Source organism: Bremia lactucae, linkage group LG4 (assembly GCF_004359215.1).
Source record: "Bremia lactucae strain SF5 linkage group LG4, whole genome shotgun sequence".
NCBI lineage: Eukaryota > Oomycota > Peronosporomycetes > Peronosporales > Peronosporaceae > Bremia > Bremia lactucae.
The window spans coordinates 3,917,769-3,936,945 of NC_090613.1; the positions used below are offsets into that span (position 1 = coordinate 3,917,769).

The 19,177-nt window shown below is 42.2% G+C and overlaps 9 protein-coding genes across 9 annotated transcripts; 5 read left to right on the forward strand and 4 right to left on the reverse strand.

The window, feature by feature from the left end:
* Positions 1 to 356: 356 nt before the first annotated feature.
* On the reverse strand, positions 357 to 1,385 carry CCR75_001579 (uncharacterized protein; the record flags this gene model as incomplete). The annotated part of the gene is made up of 2 exons (XM_067959681.1): positions 357 to 899; positions 962 to 1,385. The coding sequence occupies 2 exons, from the start codon at positions 1,383 to 1,385 to the stop codon at positions 718 to 720; spliced, it is 606 nt and encodes a 201-aa protein (XP_067816436.1). The 3' UTR covers positions 357 to 717.
* A 132-nt stretch (positions 1,386 to 1,517) lies between these two features.
* CCR75_001580 (uncharacterized protein) lies at positions 1,518 to 3,216 on the forward strand (the record flags this gene model as incomplete). Its single annotated transcript, XM_067959682.1, has 3 exons — positions 1,518 to 2,277; positions 2,366 to 2,504; positions 2,581 to 3,216. 3 exons carry the CDS (start codon positions 1,518 to 1,520, stop codon positions 3,125 to 3,127), a joined length of 1,446 nt encoding a protein of 481 aa, XP_067816187.1. The 3' UTR covers positions 3,128 to 3,216.
* A 6-nt stretch (positions 3,217 to 3,222) lies between these two features.
* On the reverse strand, positions 3,223 to 4,959 carry CCR75_001581 (uncharacterized protein; the record flags this gene model as incomplete). Its single annotated transcript, XM_067959683.1, has 8 exons — positions 3,223 to 3,467; positions 3,531 to 3,599; positions 3,677 to 3,758; positions 3,822 to 3,979; positions 4,051 to 4,118; positions 4,180 to 4,276; positions 4,339 to 4,531; positions 4,610 to 4,959. The coding sequence occupies 8 exons, from the start codon at positions 4,957 to 4,959 to the stop codon at positions 3,357 to 3,359; spliced, it is 1,128 nt and encodes a 375-aa protein (XP_067816186.1). The 3' UTR covers positions 3,223 to 3,356.
* Positions 4,960 to 5,041: 82 nt separating this feature from the next.
* On the forward strand, positions 5,042 to 6,279 carry CCR75_001582 (uncharacterized protein). The gene is made up of 3 exons (XM_067959684.1): positions 5,042 to 5,439; positions 5,514 to 5,618; positions 5,696 to 6,279. Exons 1-3 carry the CDS (start codon positions 5,091 to 5,093, stop codon positions 5,977 to 5,979), a joined length of 738 nt encoding a protein of 245 aa, XP_067816189.1. The 5' UTR covers positions 5,042 to 5,090; the 3' UTR covers positions 5,980 to 6,279.
* A 657-nt stretch (positions 6,280 to 6,936) lies between these two features.
* Positions 6,937 to 9,536, forward strand: CCR75_001583 (uncharacterized protein; the record flags this gene model as incomplete). Its single annotated transcript, XM_067959685.1, has 11 exons — positions 6,937 to 7,036; positions 7,106 to 7,200; positions 7,264 to 7,360; positions 7,741 to 8,016; positions 8,077 to 8,208; positions 8,241 to 8,325; positions 8,394 to 8,430; positions 8,491 to 8,631; positions 8,801 to 9,133; positions 9,201 to 9,365; positions 9,424 to 9,536. 11 exons carry the CDS (start codon positions 6,937 to 6,939, stop codon positions 9,457 to 9,459), a joined length of 1,497 nt encoding a protein of 498 aa, XP_067816188.1. The 3' UTR covers positions 9,460 to 9,536.
* A 425-nt stretch (positions 9,537 to 9,961) lies between these two features.
* On the reverse strand, positions 9,962 to 10,873 carry CCR75_001584 (uncharacterized protein). Its single transcript, XM_067959686.1, has 2 exons — positions 10,274 to 10,873; positions 9,962 to 10,208 (listed from the first exon to the last, which is right to left on the reverse strand). Exons 1-2 carry the CDS (start codon positions 10,542 to 10,544, stop codon positions 10,075 to 10,077), a joined length of 405 nt encoding a protein of 134 aa, XP_067816191.1. The 5' UTR covers positions 10,545 to 10,873; the 3' UTR covers positions 9,962 to 10,074.
* Positions 10,874 to 11,572: 699 nt separating this feature from the next.
* Positions 11,573 to 15,514, forward strand: CCR75_001585 (uncharacterized protein; the record flags this gene model as incomplete). Its single annotated transcript, XM_067959687.1, has 1 exon — positions 11,573 to 15,514. The coding sequence occupies one exon, from the start codon at positions 11,573 to 11,575 to the stop codon at positions 15,512 to 15,514; it is 3,942 nt and encodes a 1,313-aa protein (XP_067816190.1).
* A 220-nt stretch (positions 15,515 to 15,734) lies between these two features.
* CCR75_001586 (uncharacterized protein) lies at positions 15,735 to 18,059 on the forward strand. Its single transcript, XM_067959688.1, has 3 exons — positions 15,735 to 15,903; positions 16,001 to 16,140; positions 16,227 to 18,059. Exons 1-3 carry the CDS (start codon positions 15,873 to 15,875, stop codon positions 16,491 to 16,493), a joined length of 438 nt encoding a protein of 145 aa, XP_067816193.1. The 5' UTR covers positions 15,735 to 15,872; the 3' UTR covers positions 16,494 to 18,059.
* Positions 16,648 to 18,114, reverse strand: CCR75_001587 (uncharacterized protein; the record flags this gene model as incomplete). Its single annotated transcript, XM_067959689.1, has 1 exon — positions 16,648 to 18,114. One exon carries the CDS (start codon positions 18,112 to 18,114, stop codon positions 16,648 to 16,650), a length of 1,467 nt encoding a protein of 488 aa, XP_067816192.1.
* Positions 18,115 to 19,177: the final 1,063 nt, after the last annotated feature.

Sequence of the window (19,177 nt, forward strand, 5' to 3'; positions counted from 1 at the left end):
TGATAAGTGGTCATGTTCTTTTAATCGTAAGACTTTGCTCTCTAGCTTTTTTTAACGTATGGGGCAGTAATTGGTAGCCTACAACCACGACTTTGCGGCTTTTCCGTAAGCAATCTATTTTGCAAATGATCGTGATCCGTTGGGACTTTCGCACCCGAAATAAAAAAAATCAGCGCGCACCACCTGCGCGCAGATCATGAGGATCACGGGTGTTGACCTGCCCGTATTCTTTTTTACACGTATTGTCCATTTGAAGGTCACCCAATTCCTAAACGACACTGCTAACGAATTATTGGGCAGAGCGCGTCTTTTTTTTAATCAAATTGTCAGAAGATGGCTTCTTGCTAACGACGTGTGTTTCCTTAAATTTGCAACATCTTTTCTCTTTTGCTTTATAAAGACTATAGAGCTTTTAGCTAGCCTTTATTTTTCAATACATTGCTACGACCACAAGCGTGTCGAATAGCAGCTGACTCTTTGTTTCGATCTTCTTTAATGATTTCTACCGCGGGAACTAAAGATGGAAAGTCCTGTACGATTGGCGTAAGATCGTCACAAATTCCAACTATCCCGTGCGGCAGTTACCTTTGCGCAACACGTACAAAACACGGGTTATCCTATAAAATTGTACTTTTGCGCTTCGACACGCAGGATACGGAATTGATGAATCTAAGTCCTCTGCGTGCAATATTGTGTCTGCAACCCCCTTTCTAATAGCTACTTGCGCCAGTCTTTTTTACTCTGCTTAATCTTCCTAGTAATTAGTGGTTTGCCCGCCATGAGTCGGTTCAGAGCCTTGCGATTAATATCCTTTCCCGTAGAAATGTCTAGCTGTAATCGTCGGCGACCCAACATAAAACTGTAAGCGTCTCTATCATCATGCTTTAATAACTTGAAGTCTTACACAATCACCGTACAAGTCAGTTTTACGTCAATTGATTCCCAATTTGCGCTTACAAACCTTTTGGAGATGCTTCGAGCAATTCCTGGACGCCAATGCCCATGACTGTGACACGGACAAACTCGTTAAAGTCGCCCACTTTACGACACGACGTTATGTCTGTCACAACGGTGTCACACATTCGTTTTGCGCCAAAAAATACAGCAACCGACGCACTGCAGATGGCTCCATTTGTAGCCAGCAACTCCAGTATGTTGGCACTAGGAGCTGCCTGGTACACCAGGCTACCGGACAGTAGTAGCGAACAGTACATTTGATATCGGCTGCCAATGCCCACCCATCGCATCAGGTTTCCACCACACTTTCGCACAATTGGCGTCTCGTGCACCTTATTTTGTTGCACAGGCACTTGAATCGTGGCTTTATTGACATAATGCCGCGTTAAACGACACGCCACTAGAGGTGTAGCCCGTCGACTGAACATGTTTTTTTCTAGCATTAAACCAAATAGAGTGTCCACGTAAATTACGTGGACCCCCTTACTAAGTGTTACAATCCACCTAAATTTTACGTGGACCCCCTTAATAATTGTTGCCGCAACAATACCGTGGTGTCCATGACGGATTGGCGAGTGAATCCGTTTTGGCTTCCGTGGCTGCTGCTTCTGTGGTGGACACAATCAAAGAGTTGGCTTCGACGCTGGATTAAGTATTGGTTACTGCGGCCGTTAATGCGGCTCGGAATTCAATTGGCGGACGAGTCGGAAGAAAAGGATGCCACCATTTTTCTTGAGTCCGATGGGCAGCAGTCTTCGGACTCGGCGCTTCCCGGTGGACTCGTCAACGGTGGCAATTTATGCTTTGTCAACGCTGTATTGCAGTCTCTTGCTGCAATACCAGGCTTTTTAAATGGCCTCGATCGTGCGGTCCGAACGCGCTCCCAGCTGATCAGGGCCCCTCAAACGGATGATTCCCAGACTTATAAAGTGCTAGTAGTCGAGACGCTTATAAGCATTATGCGCGATCTATCGATTAATAGTCATACGGAGGAATTGAAGGCTAAAACAGAAGCGAAAGAGGATGACGGTCAGAGACTTACTCGAGAAGACAAGCAGCAGAAAAGCAGACGCTTTCGAGTAGCCCTAAGTCGATGCACGTCATTAGTTTCCAGTGCTGCTTCGAGACAGGAACAACAGGATGCTGAAGAATTTTTGACGTTTTTGCTGGAATTACTTCATGAAGTCTTGCGTGTGCCAGCACAATCGATACGATCGAATGAAGACGAACACAGTCGCTTCTTGGAGCTTGAAAAAAACTTATCGTTAAGACTCAAGTGTTTTAATCCAAACGATCCACGATCATACGTGCAGGCTGTTGGTACGTGAAAAAGTGTTGTTGTTATTTATTGTTTTTCATGCAAACGTCATATGGAGTTTCGTGACAAGATGTGTGTGTTGGTGCGAAGAAAATCTTGGGGAATTGCGTTGGGATTTTTTTTTACGACACAATGCCTCCATCATCACGGATTTGTTTTCAGGACAAATGGTGCGGGGCTCTCAATGCTGCAGCTGTGCGAATCTTACGTGTCTTCACGAAGAACAAAGGTGTCATTTTAAGATTTATGAATTTAGTGGCACAAAAATTGACTTTTTTTTTCTAAATGATGCTGTCGTTTTATAGAGTCTTTTCGCTTCCCATTGCGACTGAAAACGGTGAACAAACGCTGGCCAAGTGTCTGGAAACGTTTCGTCAATCGGAGGAGCTTACTGAAGATAATCGCGTATTCTGTGATGTCTATTGCCAAAAGAAGACACCTCGAATGACGCAAATGTTGCTGCAGCGAGTACCCCCTGTGCTGATTATTCGATTACAAAGATTTCGACAACTTTCTTGGGGAGGGTGTACTGAGAAGGTGGATACCCCCGTGACGTTTCCATGTGGAAACGACGAATTATTGGACATTTCAATGAACACTTTTTGCCAGGAGGATACAACGAGTGTGAATTATGAGCTCGTTGCCGTGTGTGCTCATCTTGGCCATTCGATCGATTCGGGTCACTACATTGCTTATGTGCGGCATCGCGGTCCGTGGCGAGATGCTGCGAGTTCGGAACAGTGGCTTCGAATTGATGATGAAAACGTTCGTGTGATTGAGACCACCAAGCTTCGAAACGAAACGTTGACCGCTGCATACTTGCTCTTTTACTCTCAAGTGCCGCTTAAGTAGGTTACTCAATTTTAATACCAAGTAGTAATGTTATTTAAGTAATCCGTCGATCAATAATTTGGACTAAATTTAAAATTGAAAAATGTTATTTCTGGTCTTTGGGGCAACATAAGATTTAAAAGAATGAAAATTGCAAACATATTTCCGAAAAAAGTTATGTAGATAACAATACTTCAAAAAGAGAGGCTTTGCTTCACTATCGACACACCTACGGGGAGGCAAGAGCAATTTACGATGCCGAAGTGTAAAAGTATAATTCGTGATAGTAGTTTAGAATGGTAGTCGTTCCAAAGCGAAACAATTTGCCCAATCCTGGCACGTGATCTATAATGTCCGAAGCCTATGCCGCACACGGTGATGAATATAACGAGATAGCTCAAACCAATAAATCGCAACGAAATACCTTTTCAACTGCTGGTTTCGTAACAGTAGCGAATACAGGATCACGAAGCAAGTAAAGAAACAGGACCATCTTAAAAAATATATATCATCACAAAGCAATTTAAATCAGGATTTTGCTTGAGAATCTTAAGGAATTTGTTACCATACCTTTCGAGTCGCGAGTTCGTTTCTAGCTTTATCAATATTAATTGATTTCACTGGCTTGACAGCACTGACGGACAACGCCAATCTAGTCATCCACAACAACACATAAGAAGGTATCTTCATTAGTCATCACGTACTTTACACGTACCCAGACAGCTCGATAAACATTGAAACAAGCACAGGAGTCCACGACGTCGGTGCTCGGCGACGACGCAGCACTGCGTACACCACTGGACGTAAAATATGACAAAGCTCTCCTGCAACAAGAAAATTCTCTCGCGAGTCCTCGACGACTTCAATCGCATCCTGTATGATCAATTAAACTCATCACAACCATCCAGAATCCTATCTTTACATCATTGAGAGTCTCGACTTACCTCAAATACCAATTGAATCGTGTCTTCGGCGCTCTTTTCTTCCAGTGGCTCAGGAACTTTAGACATCACTGCAATTTGAAAAGAAGTGGTTAAATATGAAATCGATACAAGCCTCATTCAAAGCCTTACATTTGCCAAAGATTTTACCCGTACGTGCACCAGGCTGCTTTACTTTTTGAAACCTTGTAAACACTGAAGGTTGAGGCATTGACTCGACTCCTTGGTACTAATTCATTTTCAAATCGTTACTTGAAATTCAAAAGCCTATAGAGTTTACACGTCACTCACCTTCCCACCGCGTAATAGCATCGCTTGGCGATGTTGAGTCATTAATACGAGTCGAAGTACGGCTTTTAAGACTTCGAACCATAGAATGAAACGCCACTTGCCCACGTCGCCACTAACTCGACGAGCGACGACTTCTGCCAATACTTGAGTATGTGAAATGAAAGACAATGGCACACGAACAAGTCGATAGAACCTAGTAGAGAATGCAAATGAGTATACATGTAGCTATCATTTTGTTGTTTTTTTTTCACGAGAGACTTTGGATACGCACGTCAGCCAATTTGTTGGAGGGTCTGTGTCTTGATTGCCCTTCTTCCACAAGATGTAATCGTGGTACAAATGTAGCAGTCCTACCATTGAGTACCCGAATTGCGCTGCCATTTCTGGCTCCATGACTTGTTTAGGTACGAGCTGTGGGGCTACATATAGTGATGTCTCGACATTCCGAGCCAAATTGGCGTGGGTACCCACCCACGCTTCGTACGCTGCGAGCAGCGACGCGGGCTTGGTAAATGGAAAGTTAAAGGGCGTCGTGGTGTTCATGGTCCGTGTAATCTCTGTAGAATCACCGTCAAATGCTACGTTTGTCTCGACTATTGTCGTCTTCGTATCGTCCGCCATTGACGCTGTTGTAGCGTCTCAAGATTTTCTTGACAATTTGTACCGACATTATAGAGAAAATGCTCGTTCGTTTTACATGAATATTTTTATTGTTTTCGATTATTTCACATCAATCAGCAGCACTAATTTGAATGACCGATTGCGCCGTCGCGATTCTGGTAGCGTCGCCGTTAGACTTTGAAGCGACGTACGCGCTGGTACATGATGCGCAACACATTGATTTTCTTCAGCAAGTGTGTCGAATTCATGGATCGCTGGAAGAAAATTTGACTCGGAGACCTCCGAGGCTGCGTTTGGCCCTTGAAGAGGTGGTAGTCGGTGTTCAAAAAGGCTTTCTGCGCTTGGAGTCAGCATTAAAAAATAATGATCGTGACGATCATAGTAAATCGATAAACAGTATTGTAGAACGAGCTATACGGACGTTAGTTGGAGCAGATACAGATTGTCGAGACTTTGACGACGATTTCAAGTGGAAGCTCTGTAAGGCTCTATTAGATTGTTTTTTTTGTTTCAGCTTGAAATTAAAAACTTGTAATTTTGTTGAATCATTTTAGCCCTGCAGCGACGTGAAAGACTGCAAATTTTTCATGATTTATGGAATAAAGGATATATCGTGACTTTCGGCTCAAAATTTGGCGCCGATTTTCTCATATATAAAGGTCCGTGAGAAAATCAACCCTTTTTTATAATAGCGACTTGGGGTATAAAAGACTTATCTTGTTAGGATAATGTACAGATTCACCAAAGCATGCCCATGCAGTGGCGCTGATTGTAGTTAAAGGTTTTGAGGAGGAGTTTGCTCGTGTGGACATTGTAAGTTTCTGTCGAATTGCTAAAATGGTAAAAAAGCAGCTCGTTTTCGCCTCAGTACGTACTCTTAAGGAGCGTGAGTGTGAAAGCGAGCGTGCAGATGAAAAAACCGACAGCTTACTGGACGTGACAAGTTCGGATGTTGTTTACGTTTCACTGACGCATGCATTACTGGTATCGCGCCAAGATGAAAGCGGAGATACAATGTAAAAGACTCGTTGATCGCGTTTTGATCAGTCGGATATCGTGGTTGTGTTATGTGGTACTCAAGTGCTTAGACCCTCCCTGGTTGCAGAAACAAATATTACTATTATCGTTTCATTCTGCTGAGCAATTCAACAAGCAGTCGGTTTTTGAAGGAATTTGCCCATTCCGACGCAGATCAAATGCGATGAAAGGGCTGTTAAGTTCTTACTGCAACCCTTAGAGAAACACATTTCTTATGTCGCTCTCACCCATCGCAATACGGATTTGATTAACCAGACGAAAAGAGTTTTTGAGTCCCTTAAAATTCCAGCCAGCGTTATATGTTTTCCTTGCCTAAGATGTAGTTACTCGGATACTACGTCAGCAACGAATGAGCTACCAAACCTTCCAGAAGCATTCGCACGCTATCATCTGTAAGGCAAAATTTATCGAAAGATTGAGCTCGATGAAACATGCTGGCCTCCGACTCCTAACTTCTGCGTGTAATCAAGTATCAATTTAAATGAACTATCGTGATCACGCAAAAATCACTGCCGTCGGACCCGCAATCCACTATTTTCTAAAAAGCCATAATGTTCAGTTCCACACGTCGTTATCCAGAGGTAATTATGCCCTTTTTTCTGGACAAGCAGACTTTGCGAAATTTACGTATAAACACATGAGCAACCGCGAAACTTTAAATGTCACTTTACGCCTCAAACTTGACACGAGCAGGAGCACCTACATCTGTTGTCGTGCCGACGGTGCAAGCAAGTACCATTTTCCACTTGTCATTCAATTTTGTGAAAAGGCGATTTTTATGCCTTGACGTTATTACCTTCATAGTTACACACATAGTAATTCGCGCACAAAGTGAAGTTGCCGCTGTTGGACCCAACTTCAAGTTGAATTCAAGAGTGATGGCTCCTCTGTTGCCGTTGGATTCCGCGCTGATATTCCGAACCGCCTTCAATTGCGTTAATGCAAGAAGAAAAGATGAGCTTATCCTGTGCCGATGAAGAAGGCAATTTCAAGGTGGCCTTCACTGAAATTGAGATCGGCGAGCTAAGGAAATACATTGGTACATCTTCCTTCGTATATTCTCATCCATTTAAAATCGCGGTACTGATAAATGTGGCACCTTTGTAAGTTGAGATGATGCACGCAGAGACAAAACTACTGGAAAACATTTCACTGAATGAGCAAAAATTGGCTATGACGAATGCTCAAATTAAATGCTCCAAGGTGCGTTTGACGACTAATCTGCCTTGCCGTTTTGATTTGAAATTGTCTTTCAAATTCTTATAGGAATCAATCACTCAAGAACGCGCACGATTTTTAACGCTCAAGAAGAAGCTGGAAGGAAACACTCACGAGCTTAAGAGCCTCGAAGTGATGCAAGTCGGTATGAAAAAGATCTTGTACGTTTGATGCTGAGTAGCTGACTACATTAAAAAGTTGTTGAGGAAAAACATCGCGAGTTTCTAGGTCCGAGACAATTGAGGCGAGATGTATCGTATGCACATTAGATCTAACAAACTCTTGAAGATGCTGTGATTAATCGTGAAAATGAGGTACAAGTGCTACGCGCCCAATACCAGAAGCAACACGCTTTTTTTGTCAGATTAAAAAAGCAGATTTCAGATGCTACAGCAACTGTACATGAATTATCATTGATGCGGGAATCAATAGAGAAAAATACAGAAAATGGTGCTGATGTGAGGCTACGTTCAAGAACAGTCGTGTTTCTTACTGATCTGTATGTGCTGCTTTGAAATTATGCAGTTCTTTCCACTTTGGAACAGTGCTGTAAGCCAGAATCTCAGCTTCCAGAATATCAGAAGCTTTGTGGTAAGGTCAGACAAACGCAGCAGCTAATCGAACAGGTGGAGAAAGAAAATACTTTGCTAAACGCGAAGAGAGCTCAGCTCGAAGAAGATGCACATCAATGCAAGAAAAACATTGACCAGCTGCGCAAAATGATATCGACTAAAGAGAAAGAAAGCAAGGTCATCTTTTACCGCCTGCGCGATGATACCAGTCGCGTCACCAAAATGAACGGTACTTTTGGACATGGTTTATGAGGAGACTTGAGGCTTGAACTTTTTAAAATCTGTCTAGCAAAGATTGAGGGGAAACTAAAGACAAAACGCAGAAAATTTCGACTTAAAACGAAGAACGAGATAAATACTTTAAAGCGGCGGATCTTTTTCATCTCTTCGGGTATGGAATGCGAGGTTAAGCGTATTGACGGTGGGCTTTGATGATTTGCTTTGACGTGAAAGAGCTAGAAAGAGAGCAGATGACAAATGAAGATGCCCTGTCGAGTATTGACGCTTCAAGGGCCAAACGTGAAATTCTTGAACAAAAGTACTAAATCTTTTATATTGGATCCATTAATAATTTCTTGATATCCAAACAAATATTATCGTGTACAGGCAAAACATGCAAAATGAACAGCTTGCTACTGCTGAAGTACGAGCATCTGAAGCATAAGGAATTGACACTCTCTAATGAAATATTCTTTAAGCGTAGAATGCTATCGCAGAACTATCAACATCAATTATTCGATTTAGCCAAGATAAAGGAAAGCTAGACATAATACCGCTCCAAAAAGCAATGAGTGCAAAGCGTGACGACGCCCAAAATATTCTGACGAGAATGGAGGAAAAACAGGTAGGCAGATTGTAATCCTTTGTAAAAAAACACCAATTTCTGACAAGACAACAGAGCGTCCTCACTGGTTTAGATGCAGATCAAACTCAAGTAAGCACTTATTTATCATAATAAAAAATGAATTGAATTAGGTGCTCTATTGGACGTATAACTTTGATCTTGGTTGCAGCTTGATGCAGCATTGACAGAAACATGTGCTCAAATCACCTCAGCAAAAAACACTTTCGAAAAGCTGTACGCTGAATTGATTGATCTGCGGAAATACATTGACAACCAAGAAGCAAAAAGCAGAAGTCTGTCATCATCAGTAATCGATGCAAGGAAAAGAAATTGTGATCTTGAAACGAAATACCAAGACCAGCAACGCGAGAAGAAGGGCATTCTTCAAAACAAAGAGAGACTCCACCGTGAAAAAAGTTTGTTGCTTGAGGAAGAACAGAGATTGGTGTCGAACATTAAAAAAGCAGAGCACTTGGATCAAATCTTGTGTGAAGGCATCAAGGTTTTGATACAAATTGCTTTTTGATTCGTCACGCGATTGATATACAGATATCTTTGTGTGCTTGTAGCATGGAACAGAGTATGCCGACAGACTTCGACAAACTAATGAACTATGCGACGATAAGGAAAAGTGCATCGAGCTTAAACTTCGACACCACGAACTCAATTTGCAGCAGATGTATGCACAACAAGAGTCGAAATTCAAGGCTGCAATCGTCGATTGGGATGAAAAGGTGCGTATTCGGTGCCTTTTATTTTAAAATCAATAACGGTTTTTATCTGCTTACGTAGATTAAGCGTGTTGAGCGCCAGCTTCGGGCTCCTTAAAGCCTTGAACCCCACACGAAATAATTTATGTTTGCTCTAAATTTAAGTTAAGCAATGCTAAATGACGCTTTCTTTTAGTTTTTACCAAATGAGGCCTTGAAACCCATGTGCATCGTGAAGCGTATAATTGCTTGCAGACGCAAAGACATTAATCTTGTGAGAAGTTTATGCAATAAAATCGTAAGGCGATCAAATCAGAAGTATGACAATTTGGGGGATGCATATATAACGAATCCGTAAAAAAGAATGTGCTCAAGATTGAGTAGACAAAAGCTTGTCAAGCATTCCAAGGCTATATTGCGGTCGACTTGTAAATTCATCAACCGGCAACGCAGAACGTTAAGCGAAACAGTGTTCTGACTTAAATCAAAGTATTTTTTTAATGTCCCAGTCTGACTCTCAATGTGCATTTCGAAAAATTATTCGCAAAGTAAATGGCACACATCGTACACAAGTGTCATCAGAGCTTATGAATCAGTAAAGCATTCACAAGAATAAAAAAGAAAAAACTTAAATATAAGTTTGGATTCAATTTTTTTTTAATTCACTGTGAAATGCAAAATCAATTTAACCAGATCTTCCACGAGGGTATTGCTGGATATAAATTGATGTGTTTTAGTACCAACGACGACGAGGTCGACCAACAACGGCACCGCCACGGACCACAGTCCCTCCAGCAACAACGACTTCGTCATTTTCCAATCCTGCGATATCGTCGTTCTTCACCTCGTCGCTCAGACCACGTAGTGCTAGCGTTTTTATTTTTTTCAGTAACTAATCATGAATAGCAGTCGTTAAATAAGTATCAACTTACCAGGAACATTTTCAGGATTGCTGAATTTTCCCGCGACAAGATTGCCAACGACGCGTTCATCCATATCATCGGCATCACCATTGTCCATGTCATCGTCACCGTCACCGTCACCGTTACCGTCACCGTTACCGTTACCGTCACCGTTACCATATCCGAACAAGGCACGATTTTTGCCATCGAAGGACTTGATCTGCATACCGTGGGACGGCAGTTGTGCCGACTCCACCCACGTAAAAATGATTGATCCCAAAACGAACAGAAAGGTCTTCATGTTTGTTTAGTTGTTGCAAATTCGAAAGTGAAAAAGTAATCTACCACGTCAATTTCGTTACCGTTAGATAACGGGATCACATTACTTGAAGCACTGCCCCATCATCGAATTCGTGGAATTATGAAAAAAATCTACTGTAGACGGTATTTCTTCCAGCTGATGATCGCCAAGTATGTATAATTTGCGTGGCTGAATAAAGTTTATGCGTTTTCATCCATCGGTTGCCCGAATGTGGAGAATATACAATATGTGGCGTTAACAAATATTACAAGACAGAGTAGCCGCTTACACCATTGAGATAGAAATATATATTTTTTTCTTTTAGGTTATCGAAACAGAGTTACCGTCAGAAAAGATGTATTCCTGTACCATTTTTTTAAGCGATCATGACAGCTGCCTCTTATCAAATGCGAGGTGCTGCCCTGAATATCATCAATACGGTTTCAGTCTTTTTATACTGCTTAAATGCCAATGTTGACAAATATTGCTGACAAAGTTTAAATAGGAATATATCGTATTTTTATAAAAAAAAGTACGTGCTCAGTTCTGGACAAATAGATGAGAGTTTTAGTTACTCCTGTCAACAATTTTAAGAAGCAGCTAAGAAGATTGCTGCTGTAAAAATCTCCTGGTTTTCATTAAGCGCGATTAAATAAGAATATTTAAGAATATTTCTAACCTCATTAAAACTTACATATCTCTTTTGGATATAGAATAAAGGTATTCTTTCTTAGAAATTCATTACCCATATTAAATATTTGTGATAACCTAATTATAATTATAACTTTAATTTATATTTTTTATTTTTTTTATTGGAATGTTTTAATTTTCTGTTTTATGTAGCTCATTTTAATATATTAATATATTAGAGATACGTTATAATTAATTTTTAATTGATTTTTAATAGAAAACGTTATCAATGAAATGAATGACAGAGAAGGAAGAGATTTGAAAACTTCTACGGCGCAACTCTTATATCATACCTGATTGGTAGAAACTCAATTAATGTCCTCCATACGTCGATAAGGATGTGGCGTTGCGGAGCAGGTCGACGACGTGAGTGGCGCCGCATCACCAGACCTATATCACTCTATTCTGCAGCACCTACGACAACATCATCGATCCGTACTAACAGTTCTTTCCGTCCGTCCAATTTGAGGTTCCATAACACGAAAACTGTAGCGACAGCAGCGAAATGCTCGTTTCGAGAAGGAAATTTACTGCCACCATTAGCTTCCATCAGCTCTGCACAACTTTACCGCTGCGTCGACAGAAATCCACTGTTTCTATGTAATAAAAGTGTTTGTAATAGAAAACCAAGAGTGTCCGTATTGAGTCGACGCGCCTTTTGCAATGTCGAGAGCATCTACCAAAAGAAGAGTCCGCTAGAACACGTCTTACTACGTCCAGGCATGTATATTGGCTCCGTGGAGACCACACGAGACACCATGTGGATGGCTTCGAATGGCTCGGAATTATTAAACGATAAACTCCGGATGAAGCCGCAGACTGTGGAATACGTCCCTGCCCTATACAAAATCTTTGATGAAATTATCGTAAATGCAGTCGATAACAAAGTTCGAGACCCCTCGATGCGGCATTTGGACGTAGTAATTGATCCTGGCAACAAGACAAATGGGTATAGGCCCTGGATCTCGGTGTATAATGATGGCAAAGGGATCCCCGTCAAGTTTCACAAGACGGAGAAAGTCTATGTACCAGAATTAGTGCTTGGCCATTTACTTACAGGATCCAATTTTGATGATGCAGCTGCGAGATTAACGGGTGGAAGACACGGATATGGTGCCAAGTTGACAAATATTTTTAGTCAAGAATTTATGGTTGAAACCGGTGATGCGTCCGTAGGATTACAGTACAAACAAGTCTGGCGTAATAACATGCGCATACGTGGAGAGCCCGAGATTAATGAATTTACTGGCAAAGATAAAGATTTCACGAAAGTGTCGTTTTCACCTGATTTGAAAAAGTTTGAAATGGAGAAACTCACTGCCAGTATGGTGCGTGTGCTGGAAAAGCGTGTGTTTGATGTGGCTGGGTGCTTACCTGACGTTAAGGTAACGCTAAACGGCAAAACCGTGCCCCTCTCAGGATTCGAGTCGTATATCCACGCATTCTGTGATTCGACAACATCTTTGCCTGCAAAACCTCAAACTTCGGTACCAAATACTGATACCAAGGCTTTGTCTCGTTCAAATGTCATTTATTCGCGCGTCAATAAGCGATGGGACATTGGTCTCTTGCCGTCTGATATGGGATTTCTTCAAGTGAGTTTTGTGAATGGCATGTCAGCTCTTCGAGGTGGGTCTCATGTTGGCTATATTCGCGACCAGATCTGTCGTCATGTGGCTGACCACGTGAATAAAAAGAATCCGGAACTTTCAATCACTGCTGCTCACGTGAAACCTCACATGGCTTTATTTATCAATTGTCAAATTGAAAATCCAACATTTGACTCGCAAATGAAAGAATACATGACGTCTCGGCCATCAACGTACGGATCAACTTGCCTTCTTTCCGAGAAACTCTTGAAAAGCATTCTCCTTGAGTCGGGTATTGTCGATCGCGTTGTTCAAAGTGCTCGTGCGCGACAACGTGCTGCTTTATTTAAGAAAGTGTCGTCCACGCGTACCAAGACATCATCCGTAAATGTCCCGAAACTCGAAGATGCCAATTACGCAGGGGGTACCCGTTCTCGAGAATGTTCGCTCATTTTAACGGAAGGCGATTCCGCAAAAGCACTTGCAGTGGCGGGTCTCGCAGTTGTTGGACGCGATCAATTTGGTGTTTTTCCATTGCGTGGCAAACTCTTGAATGTACGCGATGCCACGGTAGCACAACTTGGTAAAAATGTCGAGTTTGCACATTTGTGTACGATCCTTGGTCTTCGAATGGACGAGCAATATTCCACGGACAAAGCGCGTGAAACGCTGCGATACGGACGGGTTATTGTCATGACTGATCAAGATCATGATGGGTCCCACATTAAAGGTTTGCTGTTAAATCTTTTTCATACCTTCTGGCCAGAACTTTTGAAACAACCTGGTTTTCTCTGTGCCTTCATCACTCCTCTTATTAAAGTTCGTCCGACGTTTAAACAAACGATTCTCGAAACGCGTCAATTCTTTAGTCTTCCAGAATATTTTGACTGGAAAACGTCTCTTCCTGTAAAGGATTTCAAGCACTATGTGATCAAGTATTACAAAGGACTTGGAACGAGTACGAGTGCCGAAGGACGCGCGTATTTTCGTGATTTGGACAATCATATTGTACATTTTCAATGGACTGGCGACGAAGATGGCGATGCATTGGATTTAGTGTTTAATAAAGCGCGCGCTAGTGATCGAAAAACATGGTTATCAACGGCATACTCCCCCAACTCGTTCCTTGACACGAGTATGGGAAATGTCACGTATCGGGATTTTGTGAATCAAGAATTGATTCAATTTTCGTACGCGGATAATCAACGTTCATTGCCATCGGGAATTGATGGTCTCAAAACATCACAACGAAAAGTGTTGTTTGCTTGCTTTAAACGCAAGCTCACGAGTGAAGTCAAAGTGGCTCAATTAGCCGGCTACTGCAGTGAACAGACGGCATACCACCATGGAGAAGCATCGTTGCACTCGACGATTGTAAACATGGCGCAAGACTTTGTCAGCTCCAATAATTTGCCACTTTTGTATCCGTCGGGTCAATTTGGCACGCGACTTCAAGGCGGAAAAGATGCGGCCAGTCCTCGGTATATTTTTACACTCTTACAAAAGTACACTCGGATGGTCTTTCCTGAAGAAGATGATGCGCTGTTGCGGTACGCCGACGACGATGGATTCCCCGTGGAACCAGTGTATTACGTGCCGATTATTCCCATGCTACTTGTTAATGGGGCCGAAGGAATCGGGACAGGGTGGTCCACATCAATCCCATGCCATCACCCGATTGTCATCATTGATAACCTTTTGAAACTGATTGCTTTCGAAGAAGCCGGAAACGATGTCTTACATGGTACTCTTGCACCCATGACGCCGTGGACCAAGGGGTTTCGTGGAAGTATGTACCAAACAAGCCAGTCCTCGTTTCTATCTCGTGGATGCGTGGAACAGGTGAATACATCGACCGTACGCGTAACGGAATTGCCACTTGGGAAATGGGTCGAAGACTATAAAAAGTTGCTATGGGACTTGATCGGCAAGAAGATCATTCGGTCGTTTTCAGAGCATCATTCGGATCAAGACGTATGCTTTGATATTTCCATGACGCGATCGGATTTGGCAAAGTGCTCTGAAAACGAAACAAAGGAGCAAACAACGAGTGATGCTAACGTACGTAGTGGATATGATGCATTAAGCAAATTGCTGCGCCTAGAAGCACCTCTAAGTACTACCAATATGCATGCATTCAATGCTCACGGACAACTGGTCAAGTACGAGACAAGTGAAGCCATTTTACGCGACTTTTATAATGTTCGACGTGATTTATATGCAAAGCGCAAGCAATATCTTATACAATCTCAGCAGAAACAAGTACTCCGTTTAAGCAACCGAATTCGATTTATTCAAGAGGTTTCGTTTGGCAATTTGGCAAAACTATTAAAGGAACGACTTCCAAAAGCTGTGCTGGTTCAAATGCTCCAAGAGCTCCACTTTACACCGGCTTATGCTCTTCAAAACGATAATATTATTCATGATGGGAATCTCGGTAGAAATGCGGGTGACCAAGAGGTTGCTGGTGATCTGCATTCGAATTGCGATGATTACGACTACTTGCTGCAAACGTCGCTCTTGAGTTTCACCCAGGAATTCACCGAACGGTTGCAAAAGGAACACGATACAAAGCAAGAAAAGTTAAAGCAGCTGCAGGAAACAACTCCTGCGCAGTTGTGGCAACAAGAACTTGAGCAACTGCGCGCGATGCTGGTGCAAGACCCCGACTTTCAAGTGGGACATCATTAGATATATATAAAAATGAAATTCGTTTTTTTGGAAATTATTCGAGTCTTTTACGTCCACGTGTGTTACTTTTTTTTTAAATTATTGCCTTGCGTTTTGACCAATCACATGAGGTCATTGCCTTCTTTTCCGGGGAGTTATCCCACTTTGTAAGCAAGAAGACACCTTGAGATCAGGTACGAAACGTGGTTATCGTTGGGGTTATGGCAGTGCTCTTCTACAGACGCGCGACTCTTTCGTAATCTGTTGTATATATAGAGAGAGTCTAATCGTTTCTATTTTCGTCGTAGCTCGCCACAAGAAGCAACAGTAACGCTTTTTGTGACCTCGCCTATTCGGAACAAGTGACGCAATTGCAGTCATGGCAAAACATGGCGCGGAAGTGGTTATCAGTATGTATCAAGACTGACTTCAATACTTTTGTATACAAGTTGCTGGCCGCTGATACCGTGTGCTGTACACGTGGATGTTGTTCTTATTGCGTTGTAGTGCCCCGGAACTTTAAGCTGCTCGAAGAATTGGAGAACAGTGAAAAGGGACATGGCGACATGAGTATTTCCTATGGATTAGAGCAGGCAGATGATATCTTCCTTACAAACTGGATTGGCACGATACTTGGTCCTGCTGGCGTGAGTTTCGGATTCTTTTTTTTATTTCATTGTGGGCTTTCGAAACTCAATTAAAAGTTATGAATATGGTGATACGTGCTTTGCAGACATGCCACGATGGACGTATCTATAGTCTGCGAATTCATTGTAGCGATCAGTACCCTCACATTCCTCCCGAAGTTCACTTCACGAGCCGCATCAACATGAGCTGTGTGGACCCGCAATCGGGCCGCGTGGATCCGCGACGGCTGGCTGCGCTGGATAGCTGGCACCGTAATAATGGCATTGAAAACGTCCTTGTGGCCATTCGTGCTGAAATGGCGTCGTCTACGAATCGACGTCTTCCTCAGCCGCCTGAGGGTACCAACTTTTAGAGGCAGCATAAGCCTTCTTTTAGCCGAGCCAATATGATGAGAGGAGACGGTAGGAAGGAGGGGTTTTCTTAACTTTACGTTAAAAAGTCATAAAGCAGCATTTTTTTAAGATGTCAAGAGTTACTATTTACTACAAGTTAGAAATTATTTAATTCTACCGACAGCGGGATCGAAAGCGGAATTTCTTCGGTGTAGAATAAATTATTGAAGGGGTTTCGATTTGAGAGGTGACATCTTGTTCGTACTTGCTCACTTGTTGCAATTGTTTCGAAGACTGGCTTGGAACATTGTGCACTTGAACATGGAAATGTTTAATGATACATTGAAACATGTGGGAAATAATAGCCAGTGCTCGTATAAAATCGACTCCCGAGGCCACAGTGAAGAGCGGTACAAGTAAATACCCTACGAACTTCCATAAACGTGACGGGTGGCTGCTTAATGGAAGTAAAAGAAGCAGATGTAGCAGCAATGCGCGGCCAATGCCACAAGTGCAGAAAAACGCGCGGTACTTGTGCTCCAATCGTGCACATTGCTTAAGTAAAGGATGCCAGTGACATCGTGCGTTTAGGAAACGGACATGTACCGCAGCGGCGTTAATGCAGCTTACGCCAAGGTCCAGCCGCAGCATGTAGTCAAACAAAGTGCTTAATAATGGGTACACGACTTGCAGTGATCGATACAATCCCAGCGCTGCAGCTTGATCCAGTACAATAGACGTAAAATTCGCAATAGTGACCAAGAACCCGCTCTTAATGCTTAATAAAAGTCTCCTTGCAATAATATCACACGTGAGAATCATAAAGACGAGTGTCATTATTCTTGATAGCAATTGTGGTCGTCTTTCATTCTTACTCAGAGGTTGACACATGATAAACAGGAAATATATCAACACGGCACGAATTGATTCCATTAGTGGCACAAGAAGAATCGCAAGAAAATGTTTAAGTAGAGATTTATTCGACACGACACCCCAGTAACTCGAAAAGATATAAATTTCGCGCGGATATGATGAAGTCGAGAATATTGTCTTTTTAAATGTCGGCCACGACGTTTGTTTCTTAAACTCGGGGGGCGACAGACACCCGGCACAAAAGCGAGGGTTAATAATATCACTGCGAACCGTTCGAAGATGAGTCGACTTGCAGTGCAAAACACGAAATTCCGTATTTCCATCTGCAGACACGTATATCGAGGCCACTTCCACTAACAGTGGATCGAATAGAAAGACTTCATAGGCTTGAGTTGTTGAAAAATCAAACGGAAGGTGCCGTAAAGTGCCAGTAGTGTTAGTCCAAAAAAGATAGGGTTGTCGCAAATAGTCTTCGTCGAGTTTTAAAGATCCTGGAGAACACCATACTGTCACCTCGTCGCCCTGTAGTAGTGTATATTTTGGTGGGAAGTAAAAGATGTCGTTGGTATTACTGCAGTGTAAGCTGAAGCCAGTAAGGTCGACGCACACGTCGGAAGGATTGGACACGACGACCCATTGTTTCGATGCATCTATACGTGAAAGATAGAGCTGTTGCATGACGATTTTGTGGCAAATTTGCATGCTCGCACGCGCCACCTGCTGGTCGAGCGAAGCCAATGGCAGTCGCCGTTGCAGCGAGTAGCTCATTTGTGGCAACTACGTTTTCTGAATTCAAAATACCTCATGAAAAGCGTCGTTACGTTGACAACCCATGCTTTATTAAGAGAAATAAATTTAGCGATGGGACGTCAGTTCTTAATTCTTTTAGCTGGTGGTAAAGACACAAAGCATCTGATTGGATGATAATTGAGAAATTACTCATCAGTACAATCTTTTAAGAATTGTCCCCACAGCTATTTCCAAAATTATTTTTTCTTAAATTTAGACCGCTCCTACTTAAATTATGGCTCCCACAACTTTTTGGGGGATAAATAAATAATTTTGAATTCGCAAACAGCATTTGTTTTTTCCAGAACTTCTGTAAAGATATTAATTCTTCATGACTTTACAGAAGTTAGGTGTAACGGGGCGCTGCCGACTTGTACTGCTTCAGTACAAGTCCACTTCACACTGCTTCAGTTGCGAGTGGTGCCTTACGTCACTTCACGCACACTAGTACGTGCAGAGAAAGACTTCTCTTGAAGACACTTACCTTAAAGAGGGTTAAATGAAAACTGTACTAATATAATTAAGTTTCTCTTCTTTTTATCTGTTAATGCTAACTTAATTATTAACTAATACTAAAATTGGAATTGAAATCTTATCTGTCTCTCTCTCTTTGTTTACGTTTACAGCTGATTAGTCTGCGAGATAATAGATATAACGGCTTATACCCATTTATGGATAAGATTTCCGAGCATTACTATACAGAGTAATATTCTCCAAATATTATCTATCTTTTAGATACTATATCAATTAACAACCTTAAGTGTTAATTTCATGTAACGATACACACCGTTACATCACCCCTCCCTTAACGACAATCCCTCTGACTGACATTGGGTAGAGTGGTCACTATAAGACCACTTTATGAAAAAACGATGACGATTGGTAAGAACCATCATTTTTAATTCTATCGAATGGTTAACAAGTCCATACGATATGCGTATAGTGCGGTGCCTTCGGCTGCGGTTGATGCAGTCGCGGGTGACGCACTAATGTATCTTGCGGCAGACGATCCGTCTGCCGTAGTTTCTTCTTCTCGCGAAGC

Coding starts and splice junctions, on each gene's coding strand:
- CCR75_001582 (XM_067959684.1), top strand. CDS start 5,091: ATGACCGATTGCGCCGTCGCGATTCTGGTAGCGTCGCCGTTAGACTTT. Junction 5,440..5,513: donor CGATTTCAAGTGGAAGCTCT/GTAAGGCTCTAT, acceptor GAATCATTTTAG/CCCTGCAGCGACGTGAAAGA. Junction 5,619..5,695: donor CGATTTTCTCATATATAAAG/GTCCGTGAGAAA, acceptor GATAATGTACAG/ATTCACCAAAGCATGCCCAT.
- CCR75_001586 (XM_067959688.1), top strand. CDS start 15,873: ATGGCAAAACATGGCGCGGAAGTGGTTATCA. Junction 15,904..16,000: donor TGGCGCGGAAGTGGTTATCA/GTATGTATCAAG, acceptor ATTGCGTTGTAG/TGCCCCGGAACTTTAAGCTG. Junction 16,141..16,226: donor CGATACTTGGTCCTGCTGGC/GTGAGTTTCGGA, acceptor CGTGCTTTGCAG/ACATGCCACGATGGACGTAT.
- CCR75_001584 (XM_067959686.1), bottom strand. CDS start 10,544: ATGAAGACCTTTCTGTTCGTTTTGGGATCAATCATTTTTACGTGGGTG. Junction 10,209..10,273: donor CAATCCTGAAAATGTTCCTG/GTAAGTTGATAC, acceptor TAAAAACGCTAG/CACTACGTGGTCTGAGCGAC.